At 57.8% G+C, this 18,807-nt stretch overlaps 1 protein-coding gene across 4 annotated transcripts; it reads left to right on the top strand.

The window, feature by feature from the left end:
- Positions 1 to 262: 262 nt before the first annotated feature.
- KCNH4 (potassium voltage-gated channel subfamily H member 4) lies at positions 263 to 18,045 on the top strand. Of its 4 annotated transcripts, none has more exons than XM_078065742.1 (18): positions 266 to 582; positions 2,473 to 2,706; positions 3,024 to 3,170; positions 3,297 to 3,424; positions 4,242 to 4,485; positions 4,810 to 4,967; positions 7,427 to 7,507; positions 7,885 to 8,092; positions 9,148 to 9,342; positions 9,742 to 9,941; positions 11,491 to 11,740; positions 12,326 to 12,570; positions 13,212 to 13,250; positions 13,442 to 13,794; positions 14,080 to 14,186; positions 14,825 to 14,898; positions 16,117 to 16,819; positions 17,816 to 18,045. In XM_078065742.1, the coding sequence occupies exons 1-17, from the start codon at positions 507 to 509 to the stop codon at positions 16,510 to 16,512; spliced, it is 3,135 nt and encodes a 1,044-aa protein (XP_077921868.1). In that variant the 5' UTR covers positions 266 to 506; the 3' UTR covers positions 16,513 to 16,819; positions 17,816 to 18,045. The 4 variants fall into 4 exon arrangements, with proteins under 4 accessions (XP_035925075.1, XP_077921868.1, XP_035925071.1 ...); XM_036069178.2 differs by having other exon boundaries at positions 16,117 to 16,823; XM_036069181.2 differs by lacking the exon at positions 7,427 to 7,507 and having other exon boundaries at positions 269 to 582; positions 16,117 to 16,823.
- The last annotated feature ends 762 nt before the right edge of the window (positions 18,046 to 18,807 follow it).

Genomic DNA, 18,807 nt, shown 5'->3' with positions numbered 1-18,807 from the left:
GCGTGGGCGGCGCGCGGGGAAACCCGCAAGGCGGAGCCACAAGGAGTCGCCGGGGAACCACGCGTGGGGGCGTGGCCACCCCGGGAAGAGGGCGTGTCTACTACTCAAGCCCCGCCCCACCCATTGGGTCTCGGCTCCAGGTGGGCGTGTCCCGAATTCTCTCTGCGAGAGACACGCGTGGGCCGCTCCCCTCTGGGAGGAGGGCCGCGGAGAAGGGTGAGGGTGTCGCTGGCGGCCCCTCCCCGTGCGGGCCACGTGGCGGGCGCGGGCCGAGCCCGGGGGAAAGAACTTGGCCCGTGGGGAGGTGGGGGGACCGAGGCGGCGCCAAGCTGAGCCGAGAGCTGCGGGATTCAGAGCAGAGAGGCAGCGGCGGCGCCGGCGCCGAGAGGAGGGGAGGAGGCAGGCGGGCGCATGGGGCGCCCCGGCCCCGCCGGCAGCGCGCCCCCTCCCTACCCGCCGCGCTGAACGCCCCCCAGCGCCGCGCCTCAAACCCCAGCCCTGAGGCCATGCCGGTCATGAAGGGGTTGCTGGCCCCGCAAAACACCTTTCTGGACACGATCGCCACCCGCTTCGACGGCACGCGTGAGTGGGGCGAGGCTGGGGCTGGGTGTTCGAGCTGGGGCCACGTCGGCTTCGGCGCCGGCGCGGGTCTACTGGATGTGGTGAGACCCGAGGCCGCGAGAGTGGAGTTGACCGTCTAGGAACTCCCGAAGCCGCGGGAAAGGATCAGGACTGGGAGTGCACTGCGAAGGGAGGCTGGAAAAGGGCCAAGAGTGCGGGGGGCCAAGGTTAGGGGTGTGACTGGAGTCAGGAAAGGCTCTTTGAGCCGCAAAACGGAGGACAGGCCTTGGCAGCCGCCCGCTCCCAGGCAGAGCTCTGTTGGGAGCGTGTGTGGGGATATTCGAGACGCAGAGGTGGGACGAAGTGGTCAGACGCTCTGGAGTCTACTTCCAGAAGGCTCCAGCATCTCCTTCCCCCAGAAAAAAAAAAAGAAAGAAAGAAAGAAAGAAAAAAAGAAAAAAGAAAGAAAGAAAAAGATCAGACTTCAGCAGCACCTAGCTTGGATTAAGGTCAAGCGCCCCCAAATCTTGGCGCGTTTGTGTCTGAGGGAGGTGAGGCAGGCGTAGGGGGGTGGTCCGTGTGACGGAGGGAACTCTCTGCTCGCCCACCCCCAGTTTGGATTCCAGGTTCAGCACCTTGGACAGCCACACTCCTCCTTCCCAGCCTCTTCTCCCGCCTTTCTTTCCGTACTTTGGAGCAGAGACATCTCCCCCTGCCCCCTTCGGGCACCCTGACCAGTATCTGGAAGTGGGGGGAGCGATACCCGCGGGCGGAAACCGAGCCGCTGGAGCCCTAGCCGCCTCCCCATTCTCCCCCCACAGACACCTCCCTTGTTTCCATAGCTCCCATCACCGGGGCAACGGGCCCTGGGATGGAAGAAGGAGGCTGCTGCCCAGGGCCCAGAGCTTCCCAGGCACCTTCAGTCCCCATCAGCCTCTCCACCCCCACACACTCACCCCTCTTAGCACCCAGCACTGGTTGTGTCTCAGGCCCCTTCCCTCAGCTGAGACTCTGCCCCTGGATGGCCCACAGAGCCCCCCTGTGGCTTCCACCCATTGGAGCCAGAGGAATCCAACTCAGCTTCTACTCCTGGGGTTGCTGGGTTAAAAACTTCCTTGCCCAATATGCTGTCAGACTTTGAGCACTGGGACAGACCCCCTGAAATTACCTAAAGAGATGCTAAAAAGAAGACCTTTTCTGGAAGGCAGAGAATGAGGACTCTACTAATCACTGTCTCCCTCCCCCAACAGAGGAGATTTGTGAGTTCGTATAATATCCGTCTTCTGGTTTCCTATCAATAAAATGGGTGTGATGTCACCAGAATCTCTGCCCTGTCTACTCTCTAATAGGAGGACCGGATAGCGGCTATGCATGTGTTTTGAAAGCTGTGGGAACGTGGGGGAGTCGTTTTTAACTTCTCAGTATAGCACTTAGTATGTGCCAGGCTTTGTTCTCCCCAGGTAACGCACTTTCACAAACAGTCATGTGAGGAAGATATATTATGCCCCACTTTGCAGATAAGAAAGCTGAGGCACAGAAGAGCTCATTACCCCTTCTCCAAGGTTACAGTGGGAAAGTGGCAGAGGTGTCATTCTGGAGCCCATGCCCTTACTACTATAGCTCCCCTGTAATAGCTCACCAGCTTGAAGGCAGGGGGAAGGACCGCATGACCTTCTTCAACCCCCCACTGGTCCCTGTCTGGGTTCTAGGCCATCCTTAAGTCCTTGTCCTTTTGCTCTATCTCTTCTTACTCTCATTTCAGAATAGCCCAAAGGGGATCCAGGAATCACATGGAAGCCTGGGAACCTTCTGGCTCTGTGACCTCTGACACAGCTTGGGGGAGGTACTGCCCACCTTGAAGCTAAGCTCCCCTCCTGGCCTTGACCTAACCTTGACCTCTTCTTCCCACAGACAGCAACTTCCTGCTGGCCAACGCACAGGGCCCACGGGGCTTTCCCATTGTCTATTGCTCTGACGGATTCTGTGAGCTCACAGGCTACGGCCGCACTGAGGTCATGCAGAAAACCTGCAGCTGCCGTTTCCTCTATGGTCCAGAGACCAGTGAGCCAGCCCTGCAGAGGCTGCACAAGGCCCTGGAGGGTCATCAGGAGCACCGGGCTGAGATCTGCTTCTACCGAAAGGATGGTAAGGGGGCCTGGCCTGCCCTGCAGGCCTGCGCAGATCCTGGGCCATACGCAGAGTCCACCTGGCACAGTGGAATCCTGAGTGCTGGTCCCCACACTGCCACAAGCTGACTATGATACTTAGTGCATCCCTGATCCTCTCTAGGCCTTGCTTCTCCTATCGGGAAGGGAAGGAGTCAGCTGACATAATCTCTGGGGTTCTTTCCATCTCTAAACCTTTGCCAAGCCCTTTGACCATGCCCAAGAACCTTGGGTGATCAAGGGGAAAAGGGTGTCACGGGCTGCTCACCCCCTCCTTCCGTCTCTCCACATCTACAGGCTCGGCCTTTTGGTGCCTCTTGGACATGATGCCCATCAAGAATGAGATGGGAGAAGTCGTGCTTTTCCTCTTTTCCTTCAAGGACATCACTCAGAGTGGAGGCCCAGGAGTTGGCTCCCCAGGAGGCCACGGGGACAGTAACCATGGTAACTGCAGGTCTGGGGAGGAAGCATGAATGGTCAGAGGTTTTTGCTGAAGGTCACACAAGACATCTCCTTACCCGGTCTCATGGGATGTGCCCCCACTTATCTCTGCACCCTTCTTCCCAACAGAAAACTCACTTAGCAGGAGGGGAGCCGGCTCAAGACTCCGATCTGCCAGGAGGCAGAGCCGTACTGTCCTACACCGGCTGACTGGCCACTTTGGCCGCCGACGCCAGGGAGGCATGAAAACCAATAATGTGAGTCCTATCTCCACCCCAACATCTCCCAGCTGTGATTCTGAGGCGCCCTTGCTAATGTCTCCCTGTCTGTCTGATCTCCCTCCAGTGGCTTGTTCCTCTGTCCACCCATTTCTTATGTGCGACTCTCTGTTTTGTCCCATGTGCCTTCACATCTTCTTCCAACCCCACCTCCCTTGCTTCCTTATGATTGACATTACTTTACTCTGACGATGTCATAAGGACAGGGATCTAGCAGCAATTATATCACCTACCTCTGAATGATAGTGTTACCTCATGGGGGGTGAAATCACAAACTGTGGTTCTAGGGAGAAAGCCCCCATTAGGGTCCTGGTACCCAGCCCTAGGACCCTGATAAAGCCACGGGATCAATTCTCCAACTCTCTGTGTAGTTTGTGGGGGCTACAGGGAATGGAGTGTGCTGTGCCTCCCTTCATCTCTGGGATATCCCCATCCCCCACAGGGACCCCAGATTCCAAGCAAAACTTGAGGGAGAAGTTAGTGACCCCTGGGTGGGTGAGGTCTAAGGCATGTGCCTGATTTGTCATAATCTCCTTCTCAAGCAGGGTGAAGGTCAAGCCTTATAAATCCCTCCCACAAAACATGATTGATCTAAAGGGGACCCGAGCAGTAGATTGGCAGAGGAAGGAAGTGTCAGGCGCCAGTCCATGAACCCCTTTCCCGCACCTTCTATCTCCTCTTGTGGTCATGCCTGCAGCGCCCACTCCCCCCCTTCCCCCTCCCCTGCCTCTCCCTTCCCTAAGCTTTGGCTCCCCTTTCCCTTAAATGTCCCCAACCGCCACCCCTCTCCCTCTAGAACGTGTTTGAGCCAAAGCCATCAGTGCCCGAGTACAAGGTGGCCTCCGTGGGGGGGTCCCGCTGCCTCCTCCTCCACTACAGCGTCCCCAAGGCCGTGTGGGACGGCCTCATCCTCCTCGCCACCTTCTACGTTGCGGTCACCGTCCCCTACAATGTCTGCTTCTTGGGCGATGATGACACCCCCATCACTTCCCGACACACCCTTGTCAGCGACATCGCCGTGGAGATGCTCTTCATCCTGGGTCAGACCCTCTGCCCCATATACCTTGGCGGGTGGGCTAGGGGAACCCACTCATCCAAGCTTCGCTCCATCCTGAGCCCTCAGGACCCAGGCATTCAGAGCCCAACCATTTCTGGGTCTTTAAGTCCTAATGATCCAAATGCCCCGAGCCTCGAGCCCTTCAGCCTTTAGACCACTCCTCCCTAAAGAGCAGCCAGAAGCCCAATCTGTCTTCCCCATTCCTGCCTCCAACTCCATTCTGGGTCTCAGGCTTATTCCCAGCTTACTCAGTTCCTTGGTAAGCCTAGTAACGAAGCCCGCTGGTAACAGCCTCTTGCACCCCCAGATATCATCCTGAACTTCCGCACCACCTATGTGTCCCAGTCCGGCCAGGTGGTCTCTGCTCCTCGTTCCATTGGCCTTCACTACCTGGCCACCTGGTTCTTTGTTGACCTTATTGCTGCTCTGCCATTTGACCTGCTTTATGTCTTCAACATCACCGTGGTGAGTGACCCCTGTCCCACCCGGCAGCCCAGCCTCCCAAATTCAGCGCAGCATCTCACACTAAGGGAACCCCAACCCAGACTCAGCCCTTCCCATCCATCCATCTGCAAGTAGTCGTCAGGCCCCTGCTGTGGGCCGAGCCCCGTGCTAGCTGCTCAGAAGGAGCTGGGAGGGTCTGTGCTCTCGGGGAGCTCAGCTCACAATCACTGAGGGAAGCTGAAACAAATGAAAAGCTAACTAGGGCTACCAAGGCGGCGTTGGTCTGATGCCAAATGAGTGGTACTTTTCACATTTTTATTTAACAAACAACTGATGAGCATTTAGCTGTCTGCAAAGCACTGTGTGGAGCATGGTCACTGTGGGGGAAAGGGACAAGGATTCAGCCTCCAGGCAGCTAAGCTGGTGAGGGGGCAGGACTGTTGGAGGGGACAGCAGGAACAGAAGAGGTGAATGGAGAGGAAGGTGGGGCCCAGGTATTGCTGGGGGCTGGGCCCGGAGCTAGCTGATCTTGGAGTTCCAGGCAGGAAAGTGGGCATGCATGAAAATGATCTGATGATCTGAAATCTAGCCAGTGCCTGGGAGGCCAAGGCGCCCCAGCTGGGACAAAGGCCCAGGTGGTCTGGGAAGGACTCCTGCAGGAGATAGAGCAGAGCTAGACCCTAGAACAGAGAGCAGGATTTGGCTGACAGGGGATGGGGAGAGAGCATCTGGGGGGAGCATAGTAAGCCAAGACACGGAGGTGGAGGCTGTGGGGTGGGTTTGGAGGCAGAGAGTGCCAGGGCCTGGGTCCTCCCATCTCCCGGGGGACTGCCTGGAGGTGCCTTGGGTGGTCAGCTCTGCAGCCAGCCAGCAGATAGCAGGTGCTCTCTCAAGTCCAGGGTGAGGGAGTCCCACCCTGTGTCCCCAGACTCCCTTGGCTGTTGGGTGGGGAGGTGGAGAGCAGTTTCCCTGTGCGCTCCGCTCTCTGCCACACTCAGCTATAGCAGGAAACCACCTACACGCAGCCGGATTTAACTAGCCGCCGACGGGCTGTGGGCCTCTTCTCCTGCTCCTGGCTGCGCACACGGGTGTGCACGCTCCCACACACGTGCCTGTGTGTATGTCTGCCCTGAGCTCCGGCCACGCTGAGTAGAGCTACCCACCCCTCCCCGTGAGCGCACTCTCCCATCCCATGCCTCCCAGGCTGTGTCAGCAGGCAGACAGCTGTCCCTGGGGAGAGGGAGAGCTGCAGGGAGGCCCCTGTCCCTCCTCCCAGGCAGTCCCGCTCCTCTGGTACCTTCAGGGCCACCTTTCACTTACTAAGTCCTTTCATGCACATCATCTTCTTTGAGTCTCACAGTAACCCCTCTGGGCAGATTCTCTTTTTCAGAGGTAGACGCAAAGGCTCAGAGAGGTTAAGCAGCTTGCCACAGGTCACAGAGCTAGAAGTAGCAGGCAGGAGATTGGAACCAGGTCTCCAGACTCCTAGTCTACCCCTCCTTCCACCACACCACCCTACTTCCCAGGAACGCAAGGCCCCCGAGTGGATGAGGTGGCACAAGGGGAGATGAGGAGCAGTGCTGGGCTGGAGGGAGGCAGAGCAAAGATAGAGGATGAGTAGGCATGGAGAGAGCTGTGGACTGAAAGGAGCCAGGCCTGGGACATTCTGGTCCAAGGAGAAGGAGAGGAGGGCCCCAAGAGAGTGAGGCGCAGGGGCAGGTGACTAGAGGCAGCCCTGAAGGATTCAAATCTGGAGGCAGAAACTCTGGGAGCTGGGGGCAGGCGTTAAGCCCTGGAGACGGTCCATGTGGAGGAAGCAGGGCCACCTCCTTTCCAGCTCCTTCACCTAAAATTAGAGAAAAGGACAGGAGGTGGCTCAGGAGCCGTGTAGGGCCAAGACTACGGGGGATGATGCTAGAGGCTTCTGGAAGGGCCTTCATATTAAGTTCCCCAGGCCCTGCCCCAGAGCCCCCAGCCCTGGCTTCCAAGCTGCCCCCACCCAGAGTACCTGCTCCTCTTCTCTAAAATTCAGAGGGCTAACTGAAGCATTAATGACCACAGTGAAAACAGGTCAGAGTGGTATTTTTGGTGACACTTACAGGATGCTTACGAGGTACCACTAGCTCCATCAGCCCCCACCCAGCCCCACAGGGGCTAAGACCTCAAAGCCCAGCGCTGAGGCTCCCTCAGTTCCTGGTCTCCTTCCCTCAACATTCCAGCATGCCCCCCTCATCTGCAGCTGACCCACCCTGAGAACAGCCCCTAACCTTCCCCAGTCCCCAGGCCTCTTGTCTGGTCCCACTCTCCCTTGCTTCTCTGTGTCTCGAGGGATGGCTCCCTTCACAGATGCTGTCGTCGCCGACAACCAGCTCTCGCCCACAGTTGATTGCGCCCACAGTCGGCTGTGTAGGACTTTGGGGGTGTCAAGCAGGGACCAGAGATCACTCCTTACCTCTGACCAAGACTTGCTTTTTCACCAGCCTACGGTGCTAGAGGCAGCACAGCACAAAATGGACTTGGGTAGCTGCTCAGAGGGAAGTCCCAGCTCCATCGTTTCCTCGGTGTGTGACCTTGAGCAAATCACTAGCCTCTCTGAGCCTTAGTTTACTCATCTGCAAACTGGGAACAGTGATGATAATTGAACTGAAGGCGTGAGTTTTTTCATGAGGATTATAAATGCTTAGCCCAGTGCCTGACGCACAGAGCGAGTACTTATATAAGTAAGCCAGTCCGCGCGGAGTAAGTGTTAGCCTTTATTAGCGTTGGTATTATTCTCTCCCTGCTGCATTCCCTGGTCACTTTCTCAGGACAGCAGGGCCGTTGTTCCTGCTGCAGCTTCCCCTGGCTCCCGGGCATCTGGTGACAAGGCGCTGGGAGGGGCCCTGGGGGCTCCGAGGAGGTGTGCCCGCTGACAGCCTCCCCCGCCGTGCTCCCGCAGACTTCGCTGGTGCACCTGCTGAAGACCGTGCGGCTGCTGCGGCTGCTGCGGCTGCTGCAGAAGCTGGAGCGTTACTCACAGTGCAGCGCTGTGGTGCTCACGCTGCTCATGTCCGTCTTCGCACTCCTCGCCCACTGGATGGCCTGCGTCTGGTACGTCATCGGCCGCCGGGAGATGGAGGCCAATGACCCGCTGCTCTGGGACATCGGTGAGCCACCGGTGCCAGGCTTCCACTGACACCCATCTGCCTGCCCTGTCTACACTGGCCCCCAAGCGGATGCCTCCCCCAGCACCACCCCCACCAGCCCACGTTCTTCCCTCCATCCAACAAACGTGCATTGAGCTCCTTCCCGGTCAGGCGTGGGAGTACTGAGTTGAAGACCAGGGGTGGGACCAGGTGACCTCACAGCCTAGCAGGGGAGCCAGACCAGTGACAGACCAGTGATCAAAACAGTACAGGAAACACTCTGATGGTGGAGAGGGTGTTTGGGGCAGATGGAGCAGTACCCTGCCTGGACCCTGTCAGGGGCTCCGCAATGCCCTCACAATCAAGTCCGCACTTGGTCCGCACCCTGCATAGCCCTGCAGCCTTCTCTCTCCCCACCTGGCTTCCCTTTCTCCCCTGCGCCCTCTGCTGCGGCCACACTGGCCTCCTTCCACCCCCCGGGGCTGTACTGCTTTCTCACAACGGCCTTGAACATGTTTTCCTCTCAGGAATCCTCTCCCTCCCTTCTTCCCCTAGGTGACTTTTCTATTCCTTGCGATCTCCACTAAAACCCTCTGTCCTAAGGGAGCCCTTCAGGAACCACACACCCCCCCCCCAACTGGGTTGGCTCTCCCTAACCCATTATGGCTCCTGGACGCCCTATTCTTCCCTTTGAGTAGCTCACTGCCCACCTGCAATTTATTTCATGTGTCTTTCCCCTCCAGACTCTAAGTTCCACTAGGGCAGGGAGAATGTCTGGCGGGTCAAGTGCCAGCACCCTGTACACAAGGGGTGCTCAATAAGCTATTAGAGAGCCCCCCCTTCAAACAGTCAGCAGCTCAGCAGCTTAGCCTTGGTTACTGCAACTGTAACCAGTTCACTGTGGGGACTCCCAGGCCCAGGCTGCTCCTCACATTTCCTGTGCCTGCGGGTGCAAACCTCCCCTTGCCTTTCTAAATACTTGCCCAAGGTCAAGCGCAGGCAGCTCAGGGAAAGCCAGCTCTACCCCCCCCCCCCCAGCCCAATGCAGCTGCTCCTTGCCTCCCTCCACCCCCCAGGCTGGTTGCACGAGCTGGGCAAGCGGCTGGAGGAGCCCTACGTCAACGGCTCGGCGGGCGGCCCGACGCGACGCAGCGCCTACATCGCTGCCCTCTACTTCACGCTGAGCAGCCTCACCAGCGTGGGCTTCGGCAACGTGTGTGCCAACACCGACGCGGAGAAGATCTTCTCCATCTGCACCATGCTCATAGGCGGTGAGGCCGGGCCTGCCAAGCCCCGGGGTGGCCCTGCTAAGCCCAGCGCGCAGCTGGGGAAACGGGCTCAGAGAAGGCAAGCTGTCCACCCACGTCCAGACAGTCGTTCATTCATTCATTCATAGCCGTTTCCTCAGCACCTACTACATGCTGGCCCTGGGGGCCATGCCACACAAAAGGCCTAGCCTCTTGCGAAGGGGGTGGGAAACCCAAGTTCATGACGGGGGGGGAGGGGCAGGAGAGGAGCATCAGGTCTGGCCCCTCCCTGCCCCCCCAACCCAAGCCTACTGGCTCTCCTGCCCCTCCTTCCCCGGGAACCCAGAGCCGCGGAGGGCGCGGGAGGAGGCGGGGGGGGGGGGGGGCCCGCCCCTCACGGGCTGCCCGCTGCCGCCGCTGCAGCGCTGATGCACGCCGTGGTGTTCGGGAACGTGACGGCCATCATCCAGCGCATGTACTCGCGCCGCTCGCTCTACCACAGCCGCATGAAGGACCTCAAGGACTTCATCCGCGTGCACCGCCTGCCGCGGCCGCTCAAGCAGCGCATGCTCGAGTCCTTCCAGACCACGTGGGCCGTCAACAGCGGCATCGATGCCAACGAGGTAGTGCGCGGGGCTCCCGCCGTGGGGAAGGAGGGGCGGCCGGCGGGGTCCCGGGAGGCGAGGGGCGGCTCGCGGGGGCGTGCACCCACCCAAATCCACATCCCTTCCCCTTTGCGCTAGAATACGGGAGCTGAAAGGGAGCTCAGGGCTCAGCTAATGCCGTCCTCCCCTCAGGCCGCATTTCCTGAGCACTTGCTTTGGGCCAGCCTCTGTGCTGGACACGGGGAGTTCAGAGATGATGACACTCAGCCCTTGTCCTCAGGGAGACACCAGTTGGGTGAGGGAGGCGGGCAGGTAAAAGAAATAATTACGCAGTGATTGGGACTCTGCTGGAGGGAGGCCTGGAGGAGTCAGGGAAGATGGCACAGAAGAGGGGACATTGTGAAGGGCAAGAAGGAAATCAGCCTGCTACCAGAGGCCATTCCAGGCAGAAAGAGCATTATTAGGAACAGAGGTCCGGAAACGTTGACGTAAAAAAGCAGGGCGAGTTCAGGGAACTGAAAGTCCTTCAGTGAGCCTTCAGGAACGGGTGTGTGAGTGCTGTGGAGGGAGGAGGGAGACAGGAGTGCAAGAGACAGGGCTGGGGAGGCGGGCCAGCCCAGCTCATGGACGGTCTTGAATTTAGATTTTAGCCTGCAAAACTTTTAGGCTGGTGAGTGGCCTGGGGCTCTAGGAGGTGTTTCTGAGAATAGGAGCCATGGGACCCGGTGCTCAGCTGGTTGCAGGAGAGGAGCTCAGAATGAGTCCCAGGTTCCTGGTTTGGGCAAAGGGGTGTGATGGAGGCATCGCAGGAGGAAAGTTGGACTGTGGGGTGAAAATGACCAGGATGATGGTGTGGTGCTTGTGGGAGATCCAGGTGCAGGCTGCTCCATGGATAGATGAAAACACAGGTCTAGATCCATATGCAGGGCTCCGGGCTCGCCAGGAGTAGGGAAGTCATGGAGCCGGTTGCCATGATGCAGGAAGAGTATGGAAAGTTACAAGAGGAGCCTGGGGAGGAAATGGGGGAGAGGGAGAGGTGAGCAAGCCAGAGTGGTCTAGGGGCTCCATAAGATGAGGTTGGCTCTGTGAACGTTAAGTTTGGTTCCTTGAAAGACATTGGTAATGTTCAAGGCCTAGTGTAACCCTGCATCTTTACAGATGAGGATACAGAGGCCCAGAGAGAGCAAATGGATTGCCCAAGGTCCACAGGGATTTAGGGGCAGAGCTGACTTCTAGTTTCCTGCCTCTTGGTTGAAAGGCTGACCCACCAGGGCTGGTCCTTGTGTGGGGTTGAGCAACCAGGACATGTGAGTGACCACTGCACATAGTCATGGGCAGTGGACAGACAAGAAGAGACCTAGTCTCTGCTCCAGAACTTGGGTTGGGAGGTCCACACACAAGCAAAATTGAGGTTTGACACACACGGGTCTTCCTGAAGGTCAGAAAGGGGTCACTTCGAAGCAAAGGGCAAGTTGGAGCTCTCCCCTTGGAGACAGCTCAGCACATTTGTAGAACTCAAGTAGCAGCTGTAGGGGGACGGCTAGAATGACCTATGCCCCTTATGCAGTTACTGCGTGACTTCCCAGACGAGCTGAGAGCTGACATCGCTATGCACCTGAATCGGGAGATCCTGCAGCTGCCGCTGTTTGGAGCGGCGAGCAGGGGCTGCCTGCGGGCCCTCTCCCTGCACATCAAGACCTCGTTCTGCGCTCCAGGCGAGTACCTGTTGCGCCGTGGGGACGCCCTGCAGGCACACTACTACGTCTGCTCCGGCTCGCTTGAGGTGCTTCGAGACAACATGGTGCTGGCCATCCTGGGTGAGGATCCCACCACCACCTACTACCTACCCCGGAACCTTGCCCCAGAGGCCTTCGGTGTGGCCAGGAATCTAGGGACTGGGATACCCCTAATGGATATGTGGAATTCCTGCTGAGGAGTCCTCTTTCCTGGTTCCTTCACCCTACTACCATCCCCTTTCCACCATACCCTCGGACTCTCCCCTAATCCCATTGGCCATCAACCCATCAACCCTCCCCCAGTGACTCTCCCCCAACTCAATTGGTCCTTTCCCACTGCACCATCTCCCAACTCCATTGACCCTTCCCATTGACCCTCAACTCCATTGACCTTTACCCTTTAACTGACCCCTCTGGCCATTCTTTACTGATCATCCAATTCCATTGATTATACTGACATCCCCCATTGACTGTCTCCCAACTTCATCTGTCATTCTCACTGACTTTTTCCCAACTCCATTGATTATTTCCACCAATCCTATTGATTGGTCCATCTTCGACCACACTTCAAACACACTGACCATCCGTCAAATCCATTGACCACCTCCCGCTGATATCCTCTTGGTCCCTCTGCCCCAGCTGACTGTCCCCATCCCTTACCCACAGGGAAGGGGGACCTGATTGGGGCAGATATCCCTGAGCCGGGGCAGGAGCCTGGGTCAGGGGCAGGCCCAAGCTGCGTGCTGAAGACCAGCGCTGACGTGAAGGCACTGACCTACTGTGGCCTGCAGCAGCTGAGCAGCCGAGGGCTGGCTGAGGTCCTGAGGCTCTATCCTGAGTACGGGGCTGCCTTCCGGGCTGGCCTGCCCCGGGACCTCACCTTCAACCTGCGCCAGGGCTCTGACACCAATGTATGTAGACCCCCTATGGCCTCCATCTCCTCTAAGGTCCCCTCCTTCAGAGCAGGCCCCCCCCCCCGGCCCGAGAGAGAGCCTCACGCATCTCCTTCCACCCTGAGAAAATCATTTCTCAATCCCAGGCACCCACTTCCATTGTCCCTTCCATGCTTGACATCTTCCATCCCCACCTGACCCTTCTCCATTGGCCATCACCCAACCCCATGGACCATCTCTCACCACTTGTACTTCCAACTCCTCTGACCCATCATGTCCTGTCAGCCACCCCTCAGCCTCACTCCAGACTCCTCAGAGGGCCCTCACTTTGGAAACAGTACCCCTTGTGGGCTCCTCCTCTGTCAAGTCCCTCTCTGAACTGGGGCATCATCCCCTGGGTTTCCTCTTCTGCACTCACCAAATATGTCCTGAGCCCATTTTGGCTTAGGCTCTGGGCCTTTGTCTTTCACTGCTTTTCGGATTGACTTTGCCACTCAGATGTCTCTGAGTTGGAGTTGGAGTTGGAGGGATCTCTGACTCAGTTCCACAGAAAGGCCCCCATTCTCAAAGCCCACAGCTTTGATGGGTAGGACTAGGAAGTGCTGCAGCAGGGGAGGGGGGAGGTGTGAGTCACCTTGAACCCCCCTGTGTCCCCACAGGGCCTCAGCCGCTTTTCCCGGTCTCCTCGCCTTTCCCAGGTAACACCACCTTCCTGGGTAGGGTTGAGGTTACATGGGGGAGAGTCTGGGAGCTGGGGGGCACCTTTCCTTGGCTCCTTTGCTGTGGGAGAAGGGAGGGGGATGGCGAGCAGCATCTGCCAGTGAAGGCTGTAGCTTAATGAAGGGGCCTATTGTTCACTGTCCTGACATCAGCCGCCCTCTGCCCACAGCCCCGCTCGGAAAGCCTCGGCTCCTCCTCAGACAAGACCCTGCCATCCATCACAGAGGCTGAGACTGGGGTGGAGTCTGGGGGTGGTTCTAGGCCCCGCCGGCCCCTCCTGCTGCCCAACCTCAGCCCAGCACGACCCCGGGGCTCCCTGGTCAGCCTCTTGGGCGAGGAGCTGCCCCCATTCTCAGGCCTTGTCTCCTCCCCTTCCCTGTCCCCAACCCCTTCCCCTGCCTTGGCTGGCCGGGGTCACAGGCCCTCCCCTCATGGCCCCCCCAGGGGCTCTGCTGCCTGGAAGCTCCCCCAGCTTCTCATTCCCCCACTGGGAACCTTTGGACCTCCGGACCTCAGTCCCCGGTGAGACGCCAGCCTCCCCTGCCTTCCCCATACCCCTGCTGGCTTCTAGAACCTTCTCTGGGCTCTGTCCCCAGCATTCCAACCAGTGCTCGTCCAGTGCTCGTCCTGTCTCTGCCCCATCTGCCCATCCGCCCTTCCTGATCCACCACACTTGCACCCCCACCCCTCTTTGACCGCCGCTCCTCCCCATCTCCCTGGCACTGCTGTCCCCGGTTACCCTTTGCCTGCTCTGCTCTGGCCCTTGCCCTCTCCCCATGGGACTGATGATCACTGCCCCCATCCCAGGATAGTGGATGGCATCGAGGACTCTGGCAGCACAGCGGAGGCCCCTACATTTCGGTTCAGCAGGAGGCCTGAGCACCCTAGGCCCTGCTCACAGGCCCCTCCTTCAGGTAAGGGCCAGCCACAGACTTCACCTCTCAGTCATCCATTCATGCGCCATCCACCCATCCCTTCAGCCGTCCATTCCACATGCAGTAAGGGCTGACCACGTGCTGGGCTCTGTGCTGGGCGTACACAGATAAACCAGACCTGGCCTACATCCTTAGTGAGCTCCCAATCCAGTGGGGGACACAACTGTGTCCTGGGATAAATGATTCCAGAACAGGGTGTTAAGTACCATGACTGAGACAAGAACAAGGCTTTGAGGTACGAGAAGAGGGCACCCCTAACTCTCCTTCTTAGAGGAGGGGACACTTGTGCTGGGTCTTAAAGGCTGGGCAGGAGTTTGAGGGGTGGAGCAAAGCAGTTGCTGGAAGCCATAAAGGCAGGAGAGAAGAGCATATTTTGTTTAGGTGCTAAAGAGAAGCTTCTGCGTATAGAGCTGGGGCAGGGGTAGAGGGAAGGGGGCAGGGAAAGTTATAGGGCCTTGAAACCAGCTTGAAGAGTCTGGGTTTCCCATCATCCTGATCCCAGAGCTCCCTCTCCCCTTGTTCTCTGCCTGCCCGGCAACAGGAGGGCACCCAGCCCAGGCTGTGGACTCCTGCCCCCCACATTCACCCTGCATCCCTTCACCCCATTCTGCCTGCAGGGACCAGGCCCAGCCAGGAACTGGCCACGGAGGCTGAGGAGATGAAGGAAAAGGTCTGCAGGCTGAACCAGGAGGTGGGTGGGGGCTGGCTCCTCCCCTCCAACCTTGGAAAATACCATCTTGGGAGATGTGCCTCATAGTAGAGCATTTCAGGTTTTAGACCCAGAGTCCTGAGTTCGCATATTCACACTAGCTGGGTGACCTTACGCAAGTCCCACAACGACCCTGAACTTCAATTTCCTCGTCTAAAAATGGGGAAAAGGATATGTTTTTTGCCAGAGTCGTTGAGGATGAGGTAAGAGCACACCCGTGCCTGGCCAGTCCCTGGCCCACTGTAAGCACTCAGTGACCCCTTCTGCTCCTTCCCAGCTGCTTCAGGTCCTCCCGCCTGTGAAGAGAGCCTCTCCTCCCTCCACCACCGTCGGGTTCTCTCCTTTAGGGACCTGCCCCCTACCAAGTCCTTTTCCTCACCCCAGCCCTGGGAAGTGGATGCTCAGTGAACATAGGGGCCAGAGGATAGGGAGGGGGGGAGGTCTTCAGCCCTGGGAGAGCTAGATCCTAGTGTCTGAACCCTGGTCAGGAAGAGCCCAGATCTTATATGGCCAGGCTCTGCCTGTGCCTCCTCCCCGGGGATCTCTGAGCTGTCACCAGGGCACTGCCAGGCCCAACCCTTTGGGAGTGGGCCTTCCCTGGGTTCTGATAAACATAGGAGGCATCCCAGGAGGGCAGCCCCTGGGCTGGGCGGGCCCTGGGGATGCGGGCAGGACCAGGCCCCGGTTTAGCCAGCTGGAGGGCCAGTCCCACTTGGGTCACAGTTCTAGGCTTGGTGATTCCCACACTTGAGTGTCTGCCGGCACCATTAAGATGGGGAACCCCGAGCCTCACCCAATTTGGAATGTCTGGGGTGGGGCCCAGGAATCTGCATTTTGACAAGTTTCTCAGTTGATTCTGTACTCCCTGAAATTTGCAAAGCCCTGAATAGACACACTTGAGCGTGTGTGTTGGGATCACCTGAGACTAAGCCTGGGTCTGTCACCTCCAGCTTTGTGGCCTCTTCGAGGCCCATTTTTCTGCCTCTTATAAAAGTCAGGGAGGGGGGTGTTGCAATAGCCACAGTCCCAAATCCTTTTTGGAAAGAGGCTGAGTGTTTACATCTTGACAAAGATAACCCCTGCCCTGCCCTGCCTTTTTCTCAGGCTGGGAAAGAGTTTTGTGAACTGTGTATGGGGGGTGCATCTAGGAGAGTGGTGGTTGTTGTGACACCTGGGGAAAATTTGTTATGTTTTCAACAGATCTCCCGTCTCAATCAGGAAGTGTCTCAGCTGAGCCGGGAGCTTCGACATATCATGGGCCTGCTACAGGCCAGGCTGGGTCCCCCGGGCCACCCAGTAGCCTCGGCTTGGCCCCCAGACCCTCCTGGTCCCCAGCTGAGACCTCCGTGCATCTCTCCCTGTCTATCTGGACCACTGCCTAGCCTCCAGGATACTACTCTCGCTGAGGTCCACTGCCCGGCCAGTGTGGGGACAGCAGAGATGGGGGCCACACCCCCCAACCTGAGACCTTCCATGCTATCCCCCTACCCCTCAGAGCCTGAGTCTCTGGGACCCTCCCCAGTGCCAGAGGCCTCACCTCCGACCCCAAGCCTCATGCGGCAGAGCTTTCGGTCCAGGCCAGACGCGTTCCACTGACCCAGGCCCTGGGCCCAGGCCTGTCTGGGGTGGGCACTGCTGCCTGCCCTCCAGGGAGGGGCTGGGCCCCTTGGCCTCCTGCCTCGGGTCAGCAGCCACTAGCTGGTCTGGTTGGCTCTGCATTCTCTGGACTTTTTTACAAAGCCTGGTCACTTCCGACCCTGTTCCCTTTTCCAAACCTTCCCCTGTCCTTCCCCTCTGTGAGGGGAGCCACCTGAGGCTGTGGAACCCAACAGGCATGAGACGGAATGCAGTGCCGATTAGGCCGGGCAGATGACATGTCCTGCTTTCTCCCCAGGACCCGGAGGCAGGTAGATATGGGGGAGCATCGGGGGCTGGGGGAGGGTCCCAGATCCAGCGCAGGAAGTGAAGGCAGAGGCAAGAGCAGGAAGGATCTTGGTGTCTAAGACAAGAGGGACAGATTGCAGATTCCACTGCAGAGATAGCTTCGTGATATCGTGAGGCCTTCTGTCCCAGCCCCCTGTCCCCCGGGGCTCTGCTGGAGACCTTGGAAGCAATGTCATCTTGAGAGGGATGAGGTTTGAGATGGCTGGCATCTGAGCAACCCAAGACTCCTTAGACCTCCCACTACCAGCCCGGGCTGGAGGGGCTCACCTCATCTCTCAGCCCACACAGGAAACAGATGATGACCCCCCAGATATGTATTCTTCTATTCTCATGGCTTTTTTTTTTTTTTTCCAAAATATGAATGAGTTGCCAGCACTAAAAATCAGGAGAGTTCACATAAATATCCAGATATTCCAGCTTCTCTAAAAAAAAAAAAAAACAATGTGGGGCGTTCTGGCAATCCAGGGCCAACATTCCACCTGGCAATAATCAACATGGTGTTGAGTGGCCATCGTCCTCTTGAGATGGGGCCTCTCGAGATCATCTGACACTGAGCTAGCTTCTCTCATTTGAATTCTTTGGTCTCTGTAGGTATTTGGGTTTGCAGTTCCTGCCTTAGAGTGTCCTCCCAGGTTCCTCTGTTCCAGCGGGTGCTTTTTGGGCCCAGCAATGTCTTTTTTTTTTTTTTTTTTAAGATTTTTAAATTTATTTATTTGATAGAGAGAGAGACAGCGAGAGAGAGAACACAAGCAGGGGGAGTGGGAGAGGGAGAAGCAGGCTTCCCGCCTGAGCAGGGAGCCCAATGCGGGGCTCGATCCCAGGACCCCGGGGTCATGACCCCAGCCGAAGGCAGACGCCCAACAACTGAGCCACCCCCGGCACCCTGGGCCCAGCAATGTCTATTTCTACACCTGGGCCTGGGCCTGTCAACATCTCTGTTTCTGTCTTTCTGCAGGCTGTCCCTGAAGGTGGTCTCTTCTGCTGCCAGCAACTTGAAACAGTCCCCACAGCACTCTCTATCCCTCCCCCTGCACCAGACCTCAGTCAAGCCTGTTCTTCCCACATCCAACTAGGTCTCACTCAGGGCCCTGACTTCTCACAAACCCACCCTGGTCTCCAGCTCTCCCTTACCACCCAACACCCAGGGCTCACTTTTGGATAGGAAATAAACGCTTTATTTTTGTAGTTGTTGGCTCTGGATGTTTCTGGGGGTTGGTCTGAGAGCCCCAGGGCTTTGGAGGAGCCTACAGGGCAGTCATTCCCCACCACACCCCAGGGCCCTGTTGTTGTCTCTAGGAAGGGCAAAGGCGCCAAGCAATCCACTTGGCACCACATTCACGCCACCAGAGGCCCCAGGGATGAGGTAGAAACCTTAATGAGTCACTGTGGGCCCGTTATACCCCGTCCTCCCCTTACCCATCACAGCCTCAGATTCAGACACAGTATGTGAGAGGGACAGAGTGCCGGCTCAGGCCCACCTTCAGCCCATGGGACTCCCCACTGATCCTGTATAATTGATCCTGTACCTGTTGCAGGCTAGGTACAGCAGGGGCTGGGGAAAAAGCTTGTCACTAGCCAAAAACCTGCTAGGAATTCCACTCGGTCCCGTCTCCTTTGCTCTCCTAAGTCTCTCTTCCCTCTTAGCTTTCACTTCTCAGATAGTCACTGCAGGGGTGCAGGGGTGGGGAGATGGGGGTTACGGATATTGTTAGAAAGAAGCACCCTGGTGACCAGATGGAACTAGGTGTGGGCAGTTTTATGGCAGGCTGTCCCAGACAGGTTGATTCTCCAGCTCAGGCTCCAAAGTATGATTGTTGTTAGTGGGTGTCACAGGAACAACGTCCACAGCACTGAGGGCCTGAGCTTTGATTCCATATCAGGTTTTGAGTAGTGTTCCTGGGAGTGGGAAGCCAAGGCAGAGTAGATACCGGTCTGTGTTGGGGGATG

Source organism: Halichoerus grypus, chromosome 2, assembly GCF_964656455.1.
Source record: "Halichoerus grypus chromosome 2, mHalGry1.hap1.1, whole genome shotgun sequence".
Classification (NCBI taxonomy): Eukaryota; Metazoa; Chordata; class Mammalia; order Carnivora; family Phocidae; genus Halichoerus; species Halichoerus grypus.
The sequence above is the reverse complement of the archived record's forward strand: the minus strand, read 5'-3'. Positions and strand labels throughout refer to the sequence as shown.

Bases quoted from the DNA above. Each gene is read 5' to 3' on its own strand.
- KCNH4 (XM_078065742.1), top strand. From the start codon at position 507: ATGCCGGTCATGAAGGGGTTGCTGGCCCCGCAAAACACCTTTCTGGAC. The intron at 3,425-4,241 runs GTGAGTCCTATC...CTCTCCCTCTAG, and splicing joins GAGGCATGAAAACCAATAAT to AACGTGTTTGAGCCAAAGCC. The intron at 11,741-12,325 runs GTGAGGATCCCA...CCTTACCCACAG, and splicing joins CATGGTGCTGGCCATCCTGG to GGAAGGGGGACCTGATTGGG.